The sequence below is a fragment of the Ammodytes marinus genome, assembly GCF_949987685.1.
Source record: "Ammodytes marinus genome assembly, chromosome: 11".
Taxonomy (NCBI): Eukaryota; Metazoa; Chordata; class Actinopteri; order Uranoscopiformes; family Ammodytidae; genus Ammodytes; species Ammodytes marinus.
Window position 1 is genome coordinate 14,819,014 of NC_137215.1, and position 26,213 is coordinate 14,845,226.

The 26,213-nt window shown below is 39.7% G+C and overlaps 1 protein-coding gene across 1 annotated transcript; it reads right to left on the reverse strand.

Annotated features, from left to right (window-relative positions):
- Window positions 1-679: 679 nt before the first annotated feature.
- On the reverse strand, window positions 680-14,601 carry chrna1 (cholinergic receptor, nicotinic, alpha 1 (muscle); the record flags this gene model as incomplete). Its single annotated transcript, XM_080036877.1, has 10 exons — window positions 680-814; window positions 1,379-1,503; window positions 1,669-1,783; window positions 1,896-2,119; window positions 3,084-3,321; window positions 3,769-3,964; window positions 4,068-4,177; window positions 4,693-4,737; window positions 7,628-7,770; window positions 14,547-14,601. 10 exons carry the CDS (start codon window positions 14,599-14,601, stop codon window positions 680-682), a joined length of 1,386 nt encoding a protein of 461 aa, XP_079893003.1.
- Between the last annotated feature and the right edge of the window lie 11,612 nt (window positions 14,602-26,213).

A 26,213-nucleotide genomic window follows, 5' to 3' on the forward strand; every position in this document is an offset into this window, starting at 1 on the left:
GTAATTATTTTGTAATTATAAAGTACATTTATCTTTTGCTAATGATATACTTGTCACTTTCTGTAAGTGGTTTGGATAGTGGACAATGTTTTTTTTTTTTTTAAAAGATATTTTTTGGGCATTTTTAGACAGAGGTGAAATGGGGCAGAGAGGGGAGTGACATGCAGAGGACGACCGCGGGTGGGAATCAAACCCGGGTCTGCTGCTGGGCCCGGCCCGGGAGGGGGACGCCTTACCAACTGAGCTAAAGGCGCCCCCAGTGGACAATGTTTAATTAAATCCTCTGACCCAAATCCTTAAATCGAGCTGCCAAAAAAGACAAAACTAAACAAATCAATTACTTCTGTTATACATAACAGCAATATAAAACACTCAGCCCACCAATGAGTGAACTGCACCAATAAAACAGTGTAGAAAAAACAAGAAAATAAATTATTTGTGACATGAGTAGCTTCAAGTATGACACATCTAGATCACGAGACCAGATGCCAGGATTTGCCTTTAACTGCAGTCACATCAATATCAGTAAATACACATATATACGCACAAATTTGTAGGTGACACGACAGACAAAGACTGTGTCTGTCTGTGTGTGAGAGACAGAGGTAGGCATGCAAACGCAACCTGAACCCAGTCCATTGATAGAATACTTTTCCTGCTGCATCTACAACATGTGACTTCATGAGTACAGCATGTTGAGTTCGATGAGTCTCCCGGCAAAGACGGCGAGCGTCCCGATGATGCACACGGCCATAAATACACAGAGTAGGATGTGGTCCAGAACCATGGCAACAAACTTCCACTCCTCCGCCGCCTGGAACCAGATGAGATGAGGAAGTGAAAGGTTTCATGTGGTTGGTGTAGAAACAGGTTTCAATTCAGTTTAATCCAAACATTTGAATCGGGGGAAATACACAAATATGCTCACTGTGTGACAAGATCAATTCCACTCATTACATGTAATAGTAGCATATGAAGCTAGAGCCAGCAGTTGACTTCAGGACGTCACTGTGAAATGTAACTAACTTTTAGCTACTGCAGTCATTTGAGTAAAAAATAAATTGGCACATGTAATTCATGATTGTCTATAACTTTTTTTCTGTTGCAGATATAAAATATCCAGATGCAAAAACTGTAAACACTGACTATAGGTAAAAACGTCTCATTCTTTAACTTATTAAACATATTTTTACACTTATTTATGTAGTGTTTTATGTGTAGCGACATTGTCATTTATGATGAATTGTGTTGTACTCTGTGTAATGACAATAAAGACATTGAATTTAATTGAATAAAGATGGCTGAAATCCCAGCTGTTATATTCATTCTATAAACTTGCACACACTTGTATCCGTCATTAACACGGTTGCTGTCTTACATTGTTCGATTCCTCGTCTGATTTCATTGTCTCGGCGATGTACTTCACCCCTTCAATGGCGCTGCGGACATCAGGGTTTTTAGTGATGGGAGACTGGTAGGTTACACTGTTGTGGGTGGGGTTACCTGCAGAGGAGAGAGCAGGGACAGCTTGTAGTGTGGAGAAATATTCTGTACTGTTTGAGGATGCACTGTCTCTAACAATTCTCATTACATTTTCCATTGACAATAACTCTTTCATGTCATGCATAATGTTTCATGCAGGATCTGTCATAATAGCTGTGGACTGACCTGAGATGTCAGAGATGTCCATGTCAGTGGGGAACAAGCTCCTCTGCCGGATCTCCTGACTGGGACGCTTCATTGTTGAGAAGAACATCATGTGGGGAATGGTTTCAATGAACACCTGCATGAAAAATATGGATTCAGGTGTTGATCAAACTGTTAGTAACCTATATGACAAACAGTGGCATTCTTTAAATGATGCCAGGTAGAGATAATAATAACAAAGCATGCACCTTGCGGATCCAGGGGGGCATGGTGTGCGTGCTCGGCGAGCGGTGATGCGTGTTGATGACGATGACAGTGATGATGATGGAGGCGATGACAAACACCATGGTGAAGAGCATGTACTTCCCGATGAGAGGGACGGCGCTGGACGTGGAGGGGATCAGCTCCACAATAACCAGCAGGAAGACAGTCAGAGACAGCAGCACAGAGATGGACAGGGTCATCTTTTCACCTGAACACACAAAAACAGACACTCACCCTGAGTTCCGAATCACATACTCTTTCTTTTTTCTATTCTACATACTACATCTGATCTGACCATAAAAAAGAATCTAGTGAGCATGCAGTAGGCATACAATTGGGACGTACTTTTATTTATTTATTTCATCATAACATTGCGCATTGATCTTGCCTCTTGTTTTTATATCCGTTGCATCTCTGGTTGTTTTCATATGGTGGCTCCGTCAATGTGACGTCACTTCGGTGCGCACTGGATTGTGGGTCAGAATCGGCCAAATAGCATGCTGTTTTGAACACTAAAAATCTCGGCTGGATGTAGGCTAGTAGACATACGGGTATTTTTAAGCATACTAAATCTGAACACAAGATTTGGGACATCCTAAATCTTTTTTCTACCATACTTAATAGCAGAAAGTATGGGTATTTGAACGCAGCCTCAGGTTCCTTTTACAATGCAGGTGCTGGTGCCTGGCTTCAGTTTCTGCCTGTATTGTCTATTATTTCTGCCAATTATTGTACAACACTGAACTGAACTTGAACTATATTGCCAATGCAATCCAATAAATATATTTTAACTATTGCCCAATACTGTTTTTTTCATCTGCTGTTAGCAAGAATTGTGTTTAGATACTCATTTGAACAAGCTCTTGCAGCAGGAACTGGTGGCTAGTTAGGGCTTTATGGACAAAAAGGTATACTAACTTGTCAATACAGTTTGGTTTATCAATATCCAGCAATTTGTGAGTTGAAATCCGAATCCTGTTGCATTTTTAATAGATTTTCCACATATGAAAGTGGCCCAAAAGAGCTATGAAAGAAATATGAGTCACTTTTTCTCATTTTCCACATTCAAAACACATATCTGTTACGTGACACATGTGAGCAAATTAAATGGTTACTTGTACCAACTGGTGAACTTTTTTCTTTTCAAAACCCAGCAGATCTACAGTACATACCAGAGTCAGTAGGCAGATAGAAGACCAGTCCGGTGAGGAAGGAGAACAGCATGCAGGGAATGATGACGTTGACGATGAAGTAGAGAGGCAGGCGCAGCATCAGGAAATGGTAGGTGATGTCCAGGTATGGCGTGTCTGGACAGCAGGTGTAGTAGACCCAGTGTTTCCAGCTTCTGTAGTCCTTTAACACCCATTCACCCGACTCCATGAAGTTACTGAGGTCAGGTCGATCGCTGTCCTAACATACAGAAAAGTTAGATAATAATACACTGCAAAAGCAAAGGGTATTGCAAAGAAAATTTCCTTATTCTGCTTGTTCAACTGTGCTGCATCAATTATGAAATGAGTAATAGGTTAAAGGAGGAGGCAGCAATTCTGGAAAATGCTTGTTGTCAAAATCACTTTTTGTCAAAATCAGTGAATATCTCCAACGATCCACTACCTGTCCGTACTCTATGCACACTGAACAAAAATCCAGTGTCAATACACAGCTTATGCTGTGTAAACTGCACACACAGTACGGACAGTAACATCTCCTGAGGTGACATTCACTGATTTAGACGAAAAGTGATTATGATAACAAGCTTCCTCAACATTGGCTGACTCCACCTTTAATTCTTACTAATCTGTCAGTGTTTAACCCATAGATAGTATATACGGTTTAACCCTAATAATTGACACTCACTGGGTTGATGACGACCAGCAGTCCATCGTATGTCCAGGTTCCCAGTTTCATGCTACAGTTCTGCAGGTCGAATGGGAAATGGAGGACAATGATCTCACAGTAACTCTTAAAGATGGCTGGAGGGTTCCATATTATCATCCCAGTGTGCTCCAACAGGACCTTGGTTTGATGGATGATGGCAAAGTCCCCATCAGCACTGCAGAGAAGGAGGAGGACAGGGAAGGAGAGAGTGTGACAGGAGCATCAAGATGTTTAAAGACAGGTTAAAGACACCGAAGAGATGGAGAATGCGTCTTTACTTGTTGTATAGAACCAGGTCAGGTTTCCATATGTCTGTTGACGGGACCCGGATCTTCCTGATGCCACCGTAGTCATCCGGATTCCAGTGCAGGTTCACATCTAACCATTGCTGCGAGGAAAGTGGGTGAGAATAATGTAGCGATAAGGCAAAGTCTAAGTGTTGTATTTCCATTTATTTAAACCTATTGACAATTCCCATCCACTTCAGAAATTGTGAAAATCCAAATTGGTAGATATTAGGCCTACATGAACAGAAACTCTCTTGACCATTGTTATTGCATTATTCATCAAAAGTGACAGCACAAATGTACATTGATTAGAACACGTTGTAACTTACCTAATTGTGTTAGCTTTACGTCATAATCACTGTTTTATCTATCTATCTATCTATCTATCTATCTATCTATCTATCTATCTATCTATCTATCTATCTATCTATCTATCTATCTATCTATCTATCTATCTATCTATCTATCTATCTATCTATCTATCTATCTATCTATCTAGCTATCTATCTATCTATCTATCCATCATGTAGTAGGCCTAGCTTGTACCAATGTCATTGGGATTTCTGAATTAATGTGCAGCATTTTTTTTTTTCATAAACTCAAGAGTCACGGTTACCTGTCTGACACGGACATTACTGGTCACAATCTGGTTAACTTCATCCTGAGAGAGAGAGAGAGAGAGAGAGAGAGAGAGAGAGAGAGAGAGAGAGAGAGAGAGAGACAGAGAAATGGAAGAAAAAGACAGGAAACAGTTAAAATGTTTTAGAGAGAGATTTCACGAAAAAATATAATTATGATAAAATATTTTCTGTTTTATGAAGGCATACTCTAGGTTTGATTTTGGTTATTGTTAGCAAACGCACACTTAAATATCCCAAAGCAAAAAAACAGAAGTTACACCTGTCCTAGATTTAGGAGAGATTGCGCGTGCGCACGCGCGTGCCAATCCCACCATTAGGCCTTGAGGATTTGAATCAACGCTTGAGCTCACGCCAAAATGACTGCGAATTAAAACGTTTTTCACGAAAGACAACGTTTTAGAGAACGACACTACCTTGCCTTGCCGTCAAAACATGCATGTACCGGCAAAGCTTGAATGTCTAATGTTTGAACGAATGACTGGTTTTGTTAAATAAGCAGCAGTAAAGTTGTGTAAACACTGCTTGTTGTCCTATATTGCCCCCTTGCTGGTAAAGCTGGGTATTGCAAACCGAAGAGAGAAGAGCAGAGGACCATTTTGAGTTTGGAACTAGGACTACTGAGTGTCAACGAGGGACTTGTCAAGACAACTGTCAGCCATGGACCTCTTCTTTGCAGATCGGGGAAGTTAGCTGGAGGAAGGCGCAGAAGGAGAGCTACGAACAGTAAGAGCAACCACTTTTGCATTGGCTGCTTGTGTTTTGTGGCCGCCGTGCCATCACTCTGAGATATGCTCTTTGAAACTCTGGGTCCATATTACAGTATCCTGTGGGTAGAATAAGGCCTACTCCAGAAAGACAAGGCCGCCGAGCCTTGGAATTTGGTGGTTAACATTTTACAGGGTTCCTACAGATCATTTGGGCATTTCAGTTGTGTATTTTAATAAAATAAGTACATAATATATTTTTTTAATTGGTTTTTACTTTTTCACCTGACCAAAGGAAGTCATGTTTTATGCAAAATTGGCCCTAACCCAAAGTAATTGATGTTTTGATGCAAGTAAATCGAACGTGTCTTTAGGAACCCTGTTTTGTGTGACAGGAAGCATATTGTAATTATGCCATTGTCAACTTGCTGAAATGTGGCTTCATTATTAGCCTTCCTGGCTCTGTGTGTACAAACTTGGAAAGAAGTGCTCGATGTGTAACTTGTGGAACATATTGAGTTAGTTCACATCACTTGGACAATGCATACAATTTAAAGAGCAAAAGCTTTTGCCTAGTGCTGCTTGTGTTTTGTGGCCGCCGTGCCATCACTCTGAGCCGATATGCTTTTTGAAACTCTGGGTCCATATTACAGTAGCCTATGGGTGGCAGAGGGCCTACTCCACAAAGACAAGGCCGCCGAGCCTTGCCTTTGGTGTTAAACATTTTATAGGGTTCCTACAGATTCTTGGAATGCATTGAATACACAATACAATTGATGGGTAGGCTATTGAAATGTCATACATTATTCGTTCAAAAGTTCTAAAATTGCTTAAAAAGGCTATTAGGATTGTTATCAACCTTCTTTTTCCTGATAAAAAAAAATGGTGGCATCTACTTTTTAAATGATTTACAAATAGGTTACTTACTTACTTCACATTTATATCATGGAGAGCAGTATATCACGTTGCGACATTAAGTGACAACTATTTTTATTTTGGCTATTTAGTTGTGTATTTTTAATAACCAGACTTTTAATGAAGACATTATAAATATTACAATTTTAAAAATATATTTTAAAAATTGGATTTACTTTTTCACTGGACCAAAGCAAGTCATGTTTTATGCAACATTGGCCCTAACCCAATTAATTGGTGTATTGATGCAAGTAAATCGAACTTGCCTTTAGGAACCCTATTGTCATTATGCCATTGTCACCTTGCTGAATTGTGGCTGCATTATTAGCCTTCCAGGTTCTGTGTGTACAAGCTTGGAAAGAAATGCTCGATGTGTGGTGGAACATGCTCTGTTATTTCACATCACTTGGAAAAGGCATACAATTTCAACCATTTATTTACTGACACAGTTTCCAGATATTTCTTGAATACTAAGGACTGGCATGTGCTTAATAGCTCTATGCTTTTTTCAGATGGTTGCTGTGACATTGCCTGTGATGGATAATGTAATGATTTATAAACTTAACCTGTCAATCCCCTATTTGTTGCATTTGATAGACATACAGTAAATGCAACATGGTTGCATGGTGCGTTCCAACCACTACACCACGAGCCCCCCTGTCAGAAATGTCAATACATCACTGCTTATACAAAAGGGGCTTGGACAGAGCCCAAACAGGTGTGTAAACAACACTTGCTTGCAACACATATGAAATGCGCGCAGTCCACATGTGCGAGAGTGCCTCAGGTGGCGTGTGACTTGCTGCGCACATTTACCTGCCACATGAAGACCTGCCTTCTGCTCGCTCTTACATACGCAGAAGTAGCAAGATGGGGGCCCCGTCGCACTCCCTCAGGTAAGAGGTTCTGCCTATACACTTTGCTGCCAAACATTTTAATTTAAATGATACCTCCTTCAGCCTCGGTCATGTGTAATAGGCTACTCCTGACGTGCCGGTCGTGCGATATGCCGATATATATATTTTTTCTGCTGATGTGCCAGAGGTTTAACAAAGTAACAGTGTTTGCTTCAGCTTGTCGAATACCAAGCTGACACATCTTCCTTACAAACTGGGACTATAAAAAGCCTTACTTCTTTAGTATACAATTCAGAAATTGAGTCACAGTTGGTCTTCACAAGGACACATACATGTTTGGAGAAAGCTTAAATCCCCCCACGTGCCAGTGTTTTGAGCATTATCATGCAACTTTCATTTAGTTTTGCTGATATCAACTCTTTCCCTCTCCTTACCACACTGATGAGCTGTATTAGCTGCAGTCCCACAGTGACCACCACAGCTTCACTGAAGTGGTTAACAGGACGAACCACCTTGTTATAACCGGTAAACAGGTTTTTCACCAGACGACTCTCATCCTCGGAGCAGAATACTGGACCTAGAACAACAAGACCAACACGGAAATTCAGTCAGGCTGTCAGACTTTATTTAATGACACTCTCTTTATTTGGTAATTGTCCTCCTCTGAACATATTGACGGGGAGCTCAGAGAACTCAGTCAGACATACAGCAGACACATCCGTAATAACAACTTGTTCCTCAGGGTTTTCTCAGCATCTGTGTGTCTTCCGTATAGATGTGAGTGACGTCGGGCAATCTGGACGCTGATTGGAGCGGAGCGCAGAGCGTTAGAATGTTGTCAAAAGTCCATAGACTGTAAACAAATATAGACGTAGCCTCGGTGACGTGATATCGCAAGTCCATTTTTTACCTCTACCTGTTTTTTTTTAATATCGCCAGATTTTGTGCCACGATATTTCGTCATACTACTAGTCTACTGTAAACTATTTTGGTCCTCAAGGAGGAATACTAGGAGGTTACAAGGTACATTGAGTTGTTTGGATAACTGATACATTAAAAGCTTGTTTTGTTTTACATTGGGTAGCTAATTGTCATTTAGCAACATTCATCCGATAACTGGGAATAAGCAGGTAATGGTATTCTGATATGATGTGTTTACATGCACTTAAATTATAGTCTACAATAACTGAATACAATTTGTTTCGTTTTTATCAGATGAAGGATATCGGTCTATGCTGTAAATGTGCTCATTGATATAACAACTTGAATTGTTCCCAAGCAAATTGGTGAACATTCAGCGTGACTTTAATGCACTGGGGAATATGAGCAAGAACATCTTCCTCATTTAGAAATTAGATCGCATAGAAATTAATCAAGATCACCATTTATTTTACTATTAATTGTGCAGCCCTTGTTGCCATACCCAGCTGACGCCCAGCTGTGCCCACAGGTATTTTTAATAAGTGAGAAGTGAGGGGGAGCAGATTGCATTGCACTGCTATTCAGACAACAAACATTTGCTGGCTAACAATCAGCAGCATGAAACATTTCAATGTGACTGCGAGAGAGTGAGACATAGGGACAGGAAGTGAGAGAGGAATTATCAGATGAAAGAAAGGCAGGGACAGGCAGACTTGACAGATCAACAGCAACAGCAGCAGCCAAGTGACTGGCATTCCATGTTGGTGTAAAGCCTCCGCACAAAATGTCCCACGAGCTGTCTAACTGTGATCAGGTCGCGTTCTCTGTAAATCCTTGGAGCGAGTCTAATCTTAGTGCTAAGAGGGAGTTGGAAAAGCAGCCCCTGCCAATCCAGTCTGGATCAGTTAGAGTTCACAACAGTTAACACCTCTTCATACAACAGTTTTTTTCAAGCTAACAGACTTATATTTCTAGACCATTGGTTTTGGAGTCCATAAATGATGCTATGCAGCATGAAAGTTTCTAAAACACTACAGACAGATTTTCATTATTTTCTCACCCATATTCAGCCCACAATCTGTTAGGTAACATTGTATTGACAGCTCTATTAAAAAGTGTGTCATTTTTAGTTGTTTGCTAGTTTCTGGCAGTTTCACAACCTTCCTTTTACAGCTGAAGTTGGTATTTAATGCGGCTTGGATGATTGTGACTTAAGCAGTGCATTAACATGGCAGCCGCCTACAGCCACTCAATTGGACTTGTTTCAAGAAACATAAGCCGTGCTGTATCTGGAGAAATCCCAACAGATTATTATGTCTTTGAATACATCGATCGTATGGAAATCAACAGACAGTTGTTGGCAGGAATACAAACTTAAAGCCATTTCTGCAACAATAGAATGATGAGTGAATGAGTATGTTATGCACCCAGTGAAGCTTTATTTGTTTTTAATGTTTTTTTCTGTAGGAATTCAACATGTGTGAAAATATATAAGAATATTTTTAAATTAAAAAAGGCTGCATCCAAAATATGTTCCGCAAAAACGTTGGACACTTATATGTTGTAAAAAGGAAATCAATATGCTAACTTTGGCTTTATCCAACATCTAGATTTTAGTTTTTTAAATACATTTGTGGTTGGTTACATATACTGGTAATTAGTTAGATATGGCCAACGTAATGTAAATAATCAACTGGCAAGGTTCATGATGATAGTTACAATTTGTACCTTATTCACCTTGTCTGGCCTTAATATGACCCAGAACATTAGCATCGTGGGAGCCAGGTTGTGACCTAAGTTACATCTTTTGCATGTTATTTCTGGAATCCGCTGGCAATCCACACTCAAGCTGTTCTGAGCAAGCTAGGATCGTGTTTCATTTAGCCAGCAAGAGCAGAATACGCACACACACACACACACACACATATGCACACACACGCACACACACACACACACACACACACACACACACACACACACACACACACACACACACACACACACACACACACACACACACACACACACACACACACACACACACACACACTGGCAGTGTGTAGGTTTTGGTTCTTTTGGTATCTTTCTCAAAGATGTGGCCTGTCGTGTTGTGCTGTACAGTGCTGGTGTTGATTTCCCCCCTGGTATCAGCCGTTGTCTCGCCTGTTGTCCTGCTAGCATGCTTTGATCTGTCTATGTACTGAAATAGAAGGGAGGCGGGACAGAGCAGCCACTTGGAGCTGTCAATCATTTCCCACTCTCAACTCCAATTTCCGATACAAAGCCTTGCAAAATAAGACCACTATCGCTCTCTGTATTTTTCCGACGCTTTCAAGGTGAAAAGTAGCAAATATGTGGATGTGGAGATTATTTCGAGTTGCAATTGAGTCCATGAAGCAATCCTTTTGACCAAATGTCACTGGCTTGAGTTACATGACAGGCTGGGGAAAATGCTGTGAAGGGAAGTTAATCGGTGTTACTGTTGCAATAAATGCATTAAAGCAGGGCTTTCATAAAAAAAAAAATCGAACTTGGCTCATCTGTCATTTTTCCCCCACACTTTTTGTGGCTGCCAGAGAATGGGCATGAATTGTAGCCTGGAATCTGCCGCTGGTAAATTTAAAATGAGCTCAGCCTGTTGGTCTGGAAACGATCCATTGGAGCTCATTAACTATGTCGGACAATTTGTAGCTTCTAATCAAATCGGTTTATCTGATATAGGCGGGCCAGCGCCCCATGTATGGTGCTCCGGTGGGGTGTAACCGAATGACGACAGTGCTGTGGATGCACTGTAAACAATAAAGATGGCTGCGAATACGTTGTTTGAGTTTGAAACGGCTTTGGTCTCGACACTTAACGATTTGGAAGATGGCACTGAGCAAGAAAGAAGAATTTTCTGTTTTGCCTAAAGACCACGGCGAAAGTTTAATTTAACAGTCAACCCTGCTGTTCACTAAACAAATGGGGCTTAATACGTCACCTTGTTCATTACTCTGATTGCTCTTTGTGGTATCCAATTGCATGCAGTGGTATTTGAATTGCATGGTGGCGCCCCTTGAGTAGGGAAGGTCTTTTGCTTGTGGCCAGACCCTACATCGTTCTAAATGTGGGTCTGGATTTCCAGGCTACATGAATTGATCAGTTCAGTCCAATGTCGCAGGATGGGTCTTGGTGGCTATATGTAGCTCATAGGCTTACTTTCATCGTGGCATTGCGTCTGTGATCATGACACTCACAAAAATTATAATTCTGTCTAAGGGAAAGCTAAGAAATGAATCCCTTTTTGTCTAACACTCAGATCTGATTTGATTTTATATTATAGATGAAACATGATTTCATTATCTGCATTTATTACATTGTTGACCTTTATAACATTATTGGCTGCTACAACAAGCTTTAATTTGTCCCTCTGTGTCCAGATACACATTATTATCTTTTTTAGATACACATTTTTAAACTATAAGGGTAAGCTGACCTGAACACATCAGAAAGACTTGAATGAATAACTTAAAATAATATATCATATAGTATTTTATGGCAGGTATTCTTACAAACATAATGGCATGAAAGGCCACATTGTGATAGAGTTATGTTATTTGAACTGAAGATCTTCATGTATTGAACTTGAGCCAAAACAATTCCTGCTCGGTGGCCGGAATAATCTGTTTGATATACTGACATACAAGTTTCTGCTAGCAAATATTTTTCAAAGTGGATGTTTAGCATCCGGGAATAAAGACCTTCAAATGATTTACTGAGCACCATTTTTATTGCACATCTGCAGTGATGCAGATAATGTCCAACTGGTGGCTTACGGGCTACATCCATTCATCCTGACACATCACCTCTATCTTGCAACGACATCAATTTGTCACCAGTGTGTTTCATAAAATTTGCCACTGCCCAAATCCCTGAATTGGAAAGGATAAATAACGGCAATTTCTGTTGAAATGAATATCCTGGTAATCTCTTGTGGTGCACAAACTTGATAGGCTATAGAAAAGAACTAAACGATACACATTGAATCAAAAATAGCCTAACGTTTTGACTAATGAAATACAAAACACCTATACAACACCTGATCAAAAATCTGTTAACCATTTTAGTAGTTCATTCGATCCATTCCAACTCTGAATTTGGTACATTGGATGAGGACAAGCAGACCAAGCACACAAAACATGAGTTTGTTGTAGAAAATCATTAAAGAGAATACCAAGCATAGAATTAAAAATGGATAACTGGCAGGCAGGGTGGACCTGGTTGTTAAACTGTCAGATACTTAAAAGGTCATACGTGTAATCCCCCCATAAAAAGACAATCTGGACATCAAGAAGTAAATGTCTTGTCCGAGTGTCCTTCAACAAAGACTAAATATAAATCTCTCTAGAAGAGGACAACAGCTACAGTAAATTACTTGTATATCGGTGAGGAATACTAACAATGCTCAACTGCCTTTTTTAAAGTACCTGAAGGACAAATGCTAACACCCTCCCATTTATACAAAGGCTATGCACAGGAAGTGATAGGCAGAAATTCAGAGATTCAGTTTTAAATATGTCTGATGTAACTTCAGGCATGCATTTATTAGTGGTGATGGGTGATATGAAAATATACTGTATACGATTCAGACTAGGATAAGACATGAATTATGAATTGTATGTGTATGTGCCTATGAGCTGCCATAGATATGGAATGTAAACATGCTGAGGTCAAGGTGAATTTAAGTGTGGGACCATTCAAAAATCAAAACTGACAAGTTCATTCTAAGCACTGCAAAGCCGTGTATAAGTACACAAACACGAAAACAGAACAATGTGACTAAACACCTGTAACAAAATACCATCACCAGACCAAACACAGAAACTTGCTAATGGCCCTTTTCCATTACAAGGTACTATACTCTTCTCTACTTTCCATTGTTATCGGGTGCTTTTCCAGAGGCCTCTTTCCCTTTAAAAGATAGTACAATAGGATGGCAGCGCCTCTGTGTTGCTAGTTGGTTAGCGGCTAACGTTAGTGCCTATAGGTTTCTACTCAAGCTTTAGCTTTCAGTGCGATTATTTGCACATTTTGTTTTTCTGGATGAACTAACGTCAGGTCCTATAACACTATGCCGGGTCATACGAGGCTCAACTGTGTAAAAAAGCGTCATAGTGTTCGCTAATTGTTAAGCTCGAAGTCTCGGGCTTATAAGAGTGCTGCATATTTTTCATTTGTTTAAACATTCAAACTTGTATTGCCTTGTCTTATAGGGTAGTTGTTTTTGTATTGTCTTACAAAGGTAATTTTTTATTAATTTATTATTATTTAAAAAAAATATTAAATCGATAATAGATAGTTGATTTTTCCGATGATTCATCAAGTACATTTCTTCAAATGGCTATCCTTTATCACTTATAACTAGTAGTATAAATAGTGTTTTCTGTCAATTAAGTGTTGAACTTATGTTTATTTATTATAGTCATAGAATAGATCATTATTTGAGAAGGGGGAGTGTGTGTGTGTCCTGGATTGGGCGATTGTGAGTTAACTGTGTCCTCATGGATTTTAATATACAGCGGAGGCTGTACGCACACTTAGCAACATCACTGTTTATACAATGGTTCAGCTATGCCTTTAAGATATCTGGTTGTGTAATGCTCGTGTGAGAAACGAGACGTTCTGATTACTGGCAGTACTGGATTTTTTTTTTTTTTTTTTTTGTAATTGAGATGAAGGACTTTGATCAGACTTTGACTTTGTCAGCTATTTAATTCAGCGGATCAGCCAAAAGCAGAGCATATTCATGTTAGCATGAAGATATATTAAAATCAAGAAATAGAATTACATATACATTAATGGAGGATTTTATTGATATTGCCAGTGTGCATTGTAGACTGTTTCTGAGCTTGGCCGCTCGGCACCTAAGCACTCTCTCTGGAGAGATTGATACTGTAACCACAAGGATTAGGAATTCAGGAGTATGGGAAGTGTTTAGTTTAAAAATGTATAACACATACAATCTTCGTTGAATATAAAGTATCACTGACCAGATGAATAATGATTTCAATAAAAAAGACATGTTGAAGGTCGTTTTCATAATAGCGTAGAGCTGCTGACATTTAATTTTGACTTGTGGAAACAACAGTTTTATAGTCTAAAAAGATAATTATTTAGCTACAGTCAATAGTATTGATAAATACACTGTTTTATTTACTTTTTCCAGAAAAATCCCCCAAATATAACCAAGGAGGTTATGTTACCAAAAACTGTACACACACACACACACACACACACACACACACACACACACACACACACACACACACACACACACACACACACACACACACACACACACACACACACACACACACACACACACACACACACACACACACACACACACACACACACACACACACACACACACACACACAGAGGAAGACTTACCGGCAAATGAACTAAGGATCCATGCCAGCAAGATCTGGACCTTACAGAGGTTCATATCTCCTCCACACGTTTATAAAACAGCCCTCAAATCTACAGCATCTGTTTTTAATAATATGTTGTTAACAAGTTAGCAGTTCGCAAGCTAACCTATTAACTGACTACGCAGAAGCAGACATAAGCACTACAGCTGAAGCACTGACTGGAGTTAGAGTGGGAAGGTGGATCGTCCACAAAGTGAACTCCCAGTCTGAGCTCTGGTTTCTCCATTCCACCTCCCCCACCCAGCAACATCCCAACCTCTCAGCACACATCAAGGCACAGGGACAGCTGGGAGAGAGTGTGTGTGTGTGTCTTCTGTGTGTGTGTGTGTGTGTGTGTGTGTGTGTGTGTTTCTTGAATATTCACAAATCAACACTGTCATCATTTCTCATACACGTGGAAGTTTTTCTTGGGATAATGATTCCGGTAACATATCTTATATCAGATAGATAGAGAAGCAAAAGGTGGGTGAGAGACATGTAGACAGACGGCACTGGGGAATGGAGTAAAGACAAACAGATGGATAGTGTTGGGGACAGAGACAGAGACAGGGAGGCAGACAGGAGGACAGCTGAGAGCTGTCACTGGTAGAATGAGAGGCATCTCCACACATGCTGCTTCCCGTAAAACAACCACACACACGCACACGCACACACACACACACACACACACACACACACACACACACACACACACACACACACACACACACACACACACACACACACACACACACACACACACACACACACACACTGTACCCACCACCCTGCCAGTATGCATGCCATGCCATGAAACTCACCACTGTGTGAGTCAGACTGAACAAATGACCACACCTTACCAGGAATATAACGCTTTGATGCTTCACTGTGTCTCCATATCATGTATGAACACAATATGTTATGTCCAAATTGTCTTTGGCCAGAAATCACTGCTCTGGAATACCCAATATAGGTTTTGTTTTAATTAAACAATAACACATGTCAGACATTAAAGCTGTTGGTGTGACTTACAGTTAAAGGAGCTATAGGAAACTTTAATTTTCTGATTTTTTTTCTAGTGGTACCTTTGGACACAAGAGTTTTCATGACCCCAGTGTCAAAGCCTGTGCCAATGGTGCGTGAATTTGTTTTGGAAGCGAGATATTTAAAAAAAATAGATATCTAGTGACTATGTAAGATTTAGAATAATGGTAATATGACAATGGTGAAGCAAAGAAAGGTATGATTGTAATACAGTTCAGGAAAAACAGGATGTTCCCGATAGGGGTGTAACGATACACGTATTTGTACCGTACCGTGACGGTACAGGCACGTATTTGGTGTTACAGAGGTGGACCGCGGTCCGTTCGTGGCGTAGGCCTACATAGCGTTAATATATGGCGAATGTACAGGCTTGTTTTGCGGTGTGGAACTTAAAACTTGTAGTCGGAGTTCCCCCCGGACCATTTAGCCTCCGGCTCGCTCGCACGTGCGCAGTAGCAGCCAGCGATCTGTTATCTCCATGGTGAGCACAGCATGAGGGTGCAGTGTTGCTAACTTAGCGACTTTAGCGACAAATCTAGCTACTTTTTCTGGTGTTATTGGTGACTTTTGGAGACTCTGTCGCTCTTTACTTCTAAACGGGCAGCGGCTGCCTCCGAGGCACCTCCCCCGCATGGACATATAAGCCTCGTTCGACTTGGAGCCGTCTTGCTCAGACCTGCGCAACTATGACGCGTGTCTTGCTGAGCGCACAACACAAATGCATCTCAAACGAGGCCATAAGCTCCCCCGTCCCCGTTCCTTGCGCAGCAGCCCCTCCCAGCTGCGGTCAGAGCAGGAGATACACACCTCTCCGCTCAAGTGTTCCGTTTGCATCCCTACTAGCAGTTGTAGTTGGCTACCCCTCCTTTCTTTTACAGTCTATGAGTAGTGCAAATAAATATTTTATACAGTGCTATCAAACAGAGAGCGAACTGCATGGCGAAAGTCAACAGGAAACCGGAGCTCGCAGGCGCACCCCTGTCATTCAAATCCCGTTTGAGGGATAACTTCGGATTCCAGTAGAATTATGAAAACAGTGATAAACTTGTGGAACAATGTCGGCACAGGTTATTGTTTCACCGCGATCGCCTATGTATGTAGGCTATGGACATATAAAGGGAGCCAACACGTCGAACATGCATACGCATTTGAAAAGGCACCATCCAGGTCACCGTTACTGTGAAGAAAATCGAGCTGTGCAAACCCAGACAGTATTTGCTTTTTTATACTGAAAATACATAAGCTGTCATTTAATTGATGCTGCAGTTGCACTTTTATTTGATAATTGTTATATTTATAAGAGCACTTCAGAGCTTAAGAGAGCTGCAGTAATATATATATATATATATTTAAAGTCAACAATACCCTTAAAGATGACATACCCTTTTTTACATACCAGCTTACAGAGCCTGCTGAGCATTAACACTGGCTTTTTTTTCACTGCAATTTTAGTTTATGCTTCACTAGTATTTAATAAGTATTTTATTTATTGGAGAATTGCAGCTGTATTCTTTTTAGATTTGTTATGCATTTTATGTGTATGTCAGCTAGTTACTGACAGCTAAAGCTGTTCATTCTCCCTTAACTATGAACCGTACCGTACTGTACCGTACCGTGACTTCAAAACCGAGGTACGTACCGAACCGTGACTTTAGTGTACCGTTACACCCCTAGTTCCCGACCACTTGCTGTAAAGCTTTGTGTCTTAGTTGCTGGAAGATCGTACAAGTATAAAGGCATTAATAATAACTGTATAATGAGCGTTGTATATGATCTTCAGATCAAAAACATTTAAAGGTTCCTCATAGGAGGTTTGAGAAATGACATTACTTTTGCCCTAATAGCTTGTTATGCACATTTTACATCGTTATGTAGATGTTTTATCTTGATTAAGTGGTCGGTTGATTGATCTAAAGAGAAGGGTTGTCAATGTCTCGCTCATTGTTTCACTGTGGAGACTTTTGCAGCTCTTACCGCTGCTGTATTATATGACATCTTCTCATGTCTTTAGTTCATTAAGTAAGTCACTTGGTTAAAAGAAGTATTTCAATAGATTTAACAAAAACATTGAATCAACGTCTGTTCCCACTAGATGGCAGTACAAGTCTGTGAAACCACAGCACATTGCACTGGGCATAATGAGACCCAGGGTGTAAATATAATATCTGTTTGCCTATATTTACCCCTTTTTTCCTTTCTCTCTGTCTGTCTCACTGTTCTTATCTGCTTGTTTTCCTTCCTGCCTGTGTCTCTGCTTCTTTTTAGCAGACACAGTGAACTACATTTTTTCCTCTTCGTCACACTTACATGGGGCGAACAATTAAGACAGAAAAATTAATAATCCAGTGTAGCTGTCAATCAAGACCTTGAATTACCAAGCAATTCTTGATTCCGATTCCATTATTTTCCATGTATGTAAAAAATAAAGCTTCCGAATACTGAAATGAGCTACTAATAGTTATTTTACAAACCAATATTCGAATAATTCAGGCCAGCCATCCCTAATATAGTTTAGTATAAGTGAAAATGTACATGATATCATATATGTTGGCATCTAAAGTTACAGAAGGCTCTACTGTGTAGTCCTCTTGACAGTAGAACAAGCCGATTATAAACCAAAATCCACGAGTAATTGATCACTTTATCTGGAAAAATCAAACGCACATCCCTAATCTCAATCAAAAAAATAAATAAATAATACAGCAGTATACTGTTAAACCAGCAAATACAGTGATATAAGTTTTTTGTCATACTGCCCAGTATACAGTCACTGTGATGTAAAGGTCCTACTTTGCTGACAGTTTCCAATTATGCTTTTATATCATCTTGCAATACTCTACCAGGCTGGATTTAAATGGGCTTGACTAACTGTCCCTAGGAGGTGGGTTTTATTTCGGATTTAGGGCAATGGTCATCTCCCTGCAGAGAAAGTCTTAAGTCATTGATATGTCTACAACCTATGATGGTAGTTTTTGTTAACTGCTTCTGATGTATTATGATAGCACACAGAAATATCAAACATGACTTAAATACAGTATGGTTATTCCTATAAATAACAAGATTATGATAAAGCATTTTATCCTAAAAAAACTGGTGGCTCAACAGTGGCAAAGGGGTGCAATCCCTTCAAACTTTGTCACAGCACTGTGACATTCTCGCCCTTCATGGCTAAAGTGAACAGAGTCTCTGCCCTACAGGGTGTCTGTGTAGGAACCAAGGGAAGAGGGGCATACTCTGAACTTGCATCTTACAAACATATATTTGAATTATTAATAAACATTATTTGTTTACCTCAACATAATGTTAGATGCAAACGTGAAAGCAGAACCAAAATTCACGTGTCTTATCGAATCCACGGATCTCAGAAATTAAAAACCGGTCCCAAGCTGGAACTGGTTCTTGATACCCAAGCCCAAGGATGAGGGCTGCTATGACGGTAAAGCCTTGATTAGCTCTAACTAGCTGACATTTATCCTTTTATAAATACAGCTAACTGTCGATGAAAAGGAACAGCCAAAGTAAATTAAGGATTTAATTTGGTCTGCACACAATTCTTGTTTGAATGTGATACACTAGAGTTTAACAGTGATATCGTAATGGAAATGTAATGCAGCTAATCTGTCTATTACTGACTACTTTGCAAAGAATGCAACACTTCCATCAGAACTTGGTTTTTCAGAACAGTTCTAACTTATTATCTTGGCTGTGGTTTCTCTTCGGTTAACCATTCTTAGGTGCTGAATTTATTCTTGAAGCCTTAATTTAGGCCAATTAGGAAATGGAAAGAGACTCAGAAGCATCTTTAAGGTCCTAATTTTAAATCTGTTTCTTGTTTTTTTTTTTTGGGGGGGGGATATCTTCCATAGACATATTTGCTAAATGTATCATATTTCCTAGAGCAGAGGTGTTGATGCTCCCACACTGGTTGAATCGACCCAGACTGGAACAGTGGAGGGGAGGTGGGTGGGTGTTATATTTCACCCTTCCAGGATGCTTGGAGATAAACCCTAATTGCTTTCAGATTAAAAGGAGCAGAATTTGCCAGCTGGCTGAAAGATGTCTGGTAAAGAGCTCACATTCCAGTGGTTGGAGTCTGAAAAAGACCAAACAGAAATATATTTAACATATGTTGAATGAAAAATGTTCACTGTTTAAAGCGCTTGAGGATAATTTAATGTGATTCATGGCCAATATAGATCCATGAGACGGAACTGATCATCACACACATATGGAAAGTTAATAACTCAGACAAAGTAGAGAGAGAAATTAATAAACCTCAACAAGGACAAGCTTTCAAAGCTGGCACAGCCAGGGAACTTCAGATTGAAATCTTTCTCAACAGGTTTTGTAAAAGGCTTTACTTGCGAGACACCATCTGAAGAATTCAAAGTGTCATTACAAGAATAGAAAAACATAGAAATCAATTTCATCCTGTTATGGTATTTGTAGATGCAGCTTTTTGTAACACATTATTTTGTGTAATACTGATGCTGCCCTAGTTGTTTGCGAAGATAGGATAACATGCCTTCATGCATACTGAATGTTACATTAGCAGAAAAGATGGAGGTTATGTAACCTTTTCAACACAGCCCCAAAGATGAAATATGTTATGTCACCTGTTCCAACCCAAGGGTAGCTCAAATTACAGATTTGGCCCAAGAGCATTATCTCTGAAGCCAGGAGAAAATCTACTGCAAATACTGTTTTGCTGAAGGAAGGGACACTTCAGCAGGGTGGACGCATGCTGTTGGAAGAATGTCGTGTTTAGCAGAGAGTGAAATGAGCAGAGAAAAACTATTGATGAATTGGAGAGCATTATAATGGATGGAAGCCAGTATGATGTAGTATCTTTGAAATAAACTTTAAATCTCCATGTGCCCAAAACATGTTTTGTACGGGATTGGACCTCTTATGTCTGCGTAGAAAAGAATATCCCTTTCAGGATCAGTACATGATTACATTCATGACTACAACATCCAGATTGTGCCTAGAAGGGATTAATTCATATCAGATGTGTACCGGGCATGAACAGTATTCCTGTTTAACATTTGCATTTATTATTTGGCATTAATGCTGACAAATGTGTCTAAATTGCATCCTGCTTGTTTTATTTGATAAGGCACATGTACTAAACCACATGTTCCTACGTTTGAATCGCTATACTTGTGTCAAATCAAATCAGTTTTTATTTATATAGCTCAATATCACAAATAGACATTTGTCTCAGTGGGCTTCAGTCCGTAAACAAATGACACCCTCTGCCCTTAGACCCAACAACAAAGATACAACTATCTAAATGATATGTTGGACACTGTTCAATAATAATAATAATAATTAATAATTGATAGGTTTTATATAGCGCTTTGTTGTAGGTCACTCAAAGACGCTTTACATTTCATAGAATATACATAAAAGAAAAGAAAAAGAAAAACACAAAAACAAATTCAAAAATAGAGTCAGGTGTGGTATGGGTGGAGTCAGGGGTCGTATGTTTTCTTGAAGAGGTGAGTTTTGAGTTGGCTTTTGAATGAGTTTATGGAGTCTGAGTTTCGGATGTTTGGGGGGAGGGAGTTCCAGAGGGTTGGGGCAGAAATGGCAAAAGCTCTGTCTCCCAGGGTGCGGTGTTTTGATCTTGTGATGGGGGTCAGAAGGTTGGTGTTAGATGATCTGAGTTGGCGAGTGGGGGAGTGACGTTTGAGGAGGTCGGTGAGGTAAGGGGGGGCAAGGTTATTGAGGACTTTGTAGGTGATGAGCAGGATCTTGAATTGAATTCGTTGCTGTATTGGGAGCCAGTGATGTTGCAGTGATTTTACACTGCATGTACACACAATGGAAGATAGATAAAGTATAATCTGTGGTTTAGTCAGTCCATCCTTGACTTGGTGTCGTTTCACTAATTTATTTTGTTTAGTTTGCCGTATGGAATTTTAATGTGGAAATGACATTCCATATTCATGTACATTGTTTTTGAGAAGAGCAGAATAAAAGATTAAGAGGGCAAGATCATATGGACAGCTTTGGTGTTCAGGATCAAAGGGAACTATTTTCTAGTCTATATTTATCTTTATTTCTATCCATCCAGATGCAACAATTTCAAAGTGTGTGGTTAGATCCATTATGAGCTTGAGAATTGTTTGTTGTTGCAGTGTTTTTGTATACAAGACGAGAAGGGGACAAAATTGACTTTGTTTGACACGTGTTGGAGTAATGACTACAGCAGAGTTTGAAAGTAGAAAGAGACTGAAGGACACACAGGAAGATACATTTAATTTGTTGCTGTTGAGTTCTATGGTGATGATCCTCTCGAGTAGAGAAAAGGCCTGACCTGCTCCCCTGTTTGAAAGGAAGTGTTTGAGGGAAGGTAATTCAAAATGTTCCCTTGAACAGGCCTCAGGGGAAATCCAATTACCAAATGAGAAGTCCTAGTATATTTTAATTAGCTTGGATTCTTGGTTGAGATAGTATATTTACTCACTTGAGGAGTGCACAGATATGTTTTTCACTTTCCCACATTTACTCCAACTTCCGCTCCCTGATGTGCTGAAGATAGTAGATACTGGGTCCTAAGGAGGTAAGCAGGACAAATGAAAACAGAAACTACATCTTACTGACAAATGTTTGGATGGATTTGTTTCTGGCCTCTATACTGCCAGATAAGTGCAGCAGTACCGGATGTTATAATCCTTCTGACTTGTACTAAGTTGAAATGAATTGAAATATTTTCAAAATGAGTTAAGGGACCAACCTCAATCTTGCTGTCCAAAGATAAGTGGGAGGTGTACAGGAGGAGAAGCGATACACACTATAGTCATGCAATAAACTAGTCATTACCATAATATAAAAGGTAACTTGTGGTACAACTCTTACTAGCAGGAATATAAATGTGGTTCATTGCAGATATACTGTGTCTCTATATGAGCAAAAGCTGAACCAAAAATAGTATTAATTACCCTTTGTTCATCTAAGTTACTTACCATCTACATTTCAAATTGAATCAGTTAGATGTAATTTGGTCCAACCTCTTAAGTTTCTCGACAGTATCAAACACTTCAATGTCTCGGAATATATAGAAAAGCAGTTATCCCTGAATAGAGTTGACAGATGTGAAAGGAAAACAAAAGGTGGTAGACAGGGAGTGGCTGCAGAAAGAGTTGCAAAATAATAGAGAGATCGGGGGGAAGGACAGAGAAGACCAAAGAGAGCTGTTGTAGAACTCCTCTTGATGTTTGATATGGATGTGTTGTGATGTTCTACATTGTACAATCTCACCTAGACACAACATCTCTCTGGGGCTTCACATGTTTCTTCTCCTCTGTTGGTCTGTCGGTCTGTTGATCTATTTCTGTTCATCCGCCTGTTGTCTTCTTGTCTGTTTGTCGGTTTCACTCAAAGGTGAGATTAACAAAGTCAGAAATCTCAGGATGTGCTCAAAGTGTAACCTGAATTTTGGGCATTGATCTATCACATTATCAAACCATTGTCATTTTCTGCCAGAAAATCTTAGACTAGTACAGCTGTGTTAGCATGTCATTGATCCAATAGCTCATGCACTTTAGATGAAGATAGTTGACAGATCTCTATTCTATTCTATTCTATTCTATTCTATTCTATTCTATTCTATTCTATTCTATTCTATTCTATTCTATTATAATCTATTCTTGTTTAGACTGTGTCCTTTCTTGGAAAGGGCCTACATGATAAAAGTAAATTGCTAAACTTTGCTTAAATATGTGATATGGAGCGTGGCTTTAGGCTTTACAGAGTAACAGATCCTGTACTCTGTTAGACCTAAAGCACACTTTCAAAGAATACAATAAAGTATATTATTGTACCTTTTAGGAGTACAATATTTAGAGGACACTGCTCGTCACCGGAGCAGTGTCCTCTAAAGCACAGCTATTTTTCCTTGACATTGGAAACTTCTTTGTACCCTCGTCTTTCATATCCACAAGTGTACTTACTCAACTTTTATTTCAAAACTACTCAACCACAGCCTACAAGTTCAGATCTACCTTAAACATAAGGAATCAGTGTACACTTTAAATCGCGGAGTTAAATTGATGATTGACCTTTTACCTTTACATTTTTATATTTGGCCTTAAAGGTTCAGTAAGCGGAATGGTCAGTTTAGCTAACTTCCTGTCAGTGACTGCAGTTAGCAGATATTTTCACCTGCTCTGCCATTGTTGGCGCATACACATTCACCCATCTGTCGCTTTGCACGTGAGACAGGTGCCGGTTTGTAGCGTTCTCTCTTCTGATTGGTTATCAGTAGTGGGATCCCCGAAAAGTTTATTTGCCGATTACATGCAGAGCGGGTGACTGAGAGATCGGCTTTATGAAACGCACACACTACTGTATATTATTGTTCACTGTATGAATAAAGAGCGATTTAACACTTATATTAACATAAATAAATCGATTACTTCACCTTTAAACACATTGGTCGCTTTTCCACTACATGGTACCGACTCACCTCTAATCACTTTTCTTTAGTTTTCCACTATTAGAACATCCCAGGTAAGAACCCAGTACTTAAGCGAGTAGAGTAGAGCCAGTGGGGTCCTCCCAATATTCCCATGGCTCAATGTTCCCAGTTTTATATTGCACCAAATAGGATGTTCCTGAAATTGGCGATTAGGTTCAGGCATCACAGCTGCGTGGTTAGGGCTAGGTTAAGGGGACAGGGAGAGGTAAGGATAGGAGTAAGTGGTTGTACCTTGGAGGACAGACATTAACTAATGTACCCCTATTTCTGAAGGGCAAGGACATAACAATAAAACAATCTCTGGTAGGTTGTATTTGAATGTGGGTCAGATCTGGTCCGTTTAGATGCCTGGGGTTAGTTTGTCAGTGTGGTTTGTTTAGCTGTGTGTCTTCCAACACAGCGTCATGTTGTGTATTTCCTGAGACAACTGGAGGCCAATTTAGGCCACAACTGTAATGTTTTCTCTCAGTCATACTTATGATCAACACAGGCGTCGGACATGCACATGTCAGTTTGGCCAAACACGCTTCATCTTCTGTAAACAGCTGCAAGCTGTAGGGCTAAATACTGTGACCTTGAGGAGTTTGATGCCAGTTTTATGAATGTCTCCCTCCCGCAGTGAGCATAATTTAACTGATCCCCCCCGGAGCAGATAACCAATGCGTGGTGGGTCAGTTTGTTTGACCTAAGCCGTCAGACTACCAGCATGTGGCAAAGAACCAAAGGAAAAACTCTCAGAGCAAAAACAACAAACAATAGACAAGAGTGATCTTTTTATCTTAAGGGAAAGATAAGAGACCGCAAAAAGCTGACTGAAAAGCTCAGAAAGGGAAACGGACGAAGAGAAAGACAATCAAATGATGAACCAGGAAACAGACGACATATTCTTGCATCTCTGTTGAGAAAATGTGAAATAGTGAAAAGAGAGAGAGAGAGAACAAAACGACGAGGAATATATATAAAAAAAAATTATGGGACACAGGCCGAAATCACTTCAATGAAGATGGCAAACAGACCAATTTAATCTGAGCTTCAAAAGCAGAAACAAGTGAGAAGAGAAAATGGACAAAGGAAAAAAAGGAAGAATAGGATTGACAGAAAATCAGAGTATGCACAGAACAAAAACAGTAAAACAACCAACTTGTCTCATCTGTGATTCACTCACAGTATTTTACAATGTAAGCGCAGACAAAGAAGAAATAGAGGAGGAAATAGGAAGATACAGAGAGGTAACATAAATCATTGAGACGATAATTTAGATACGTGTTCCAAATACTTGATAAACTTGATTATTTTCTGTCTTTGTTACAATGGATTTATGAAGGCTGCTACATTGGCAAAACAAATTTGGCTTACACAAAAGTTGACGGTCAGCCTGAGCGCCATCATGTTTATTTCTAAATTCCTGAAAACCAACCTTTTGTACAAGGAGGATTTCATTTGAAAGTGACAATTTTTGGATTCCTTGATGTACAGCTGCTTCAAGCTGCCATTTCCTTTATTGTGGGGGAAGAAAGCAATCAAGCCCCAATCACGGTTACAACAGATTTACCCAAGTCAGCCCTTGTAGTGTGTCAAACCGTAATGCTTGTTCCATCTGTTGCCATTGAATGATGTCCCAGGAGTGATAGTGTTCGCCCTCTGAAGCAATTCCCCATAAAATCCCCATTTTTATCATGGACTGTTTCGAAAATACTTCTCAGTAGGTATGAGGGTAACCCTGCCATATAATGACAAATGGAATCCAAGTCAATCTACTCTAAAGCTAATTGGTATCACTGAAACGTACCCTTATTCATTTTGAGATATTACATCTTTTATGGTGTGTTTATACAACTAGTGCAGTGCCCGTAGGAAGCAGTAGCTTGTGCATGCTTAAATGTAACCCGTCTATCAACGTGGGACACATAAACAGATGTAGCCTACACATAGGCAGTGTCACACAGTCAGTGAAATGGCTGTCACATCACTCGTCAATGTGACTTATGTTCTTTCTTTAATATGTGTTGCGCCATATAATCCTCAATTCTTTATGGGCAAAGCAGGTGAATTTTTTTTTGTTATTGATAATTGCAGCTTGAAGGCAGCAGCATTTACCTTTGAAAACAAAATGAA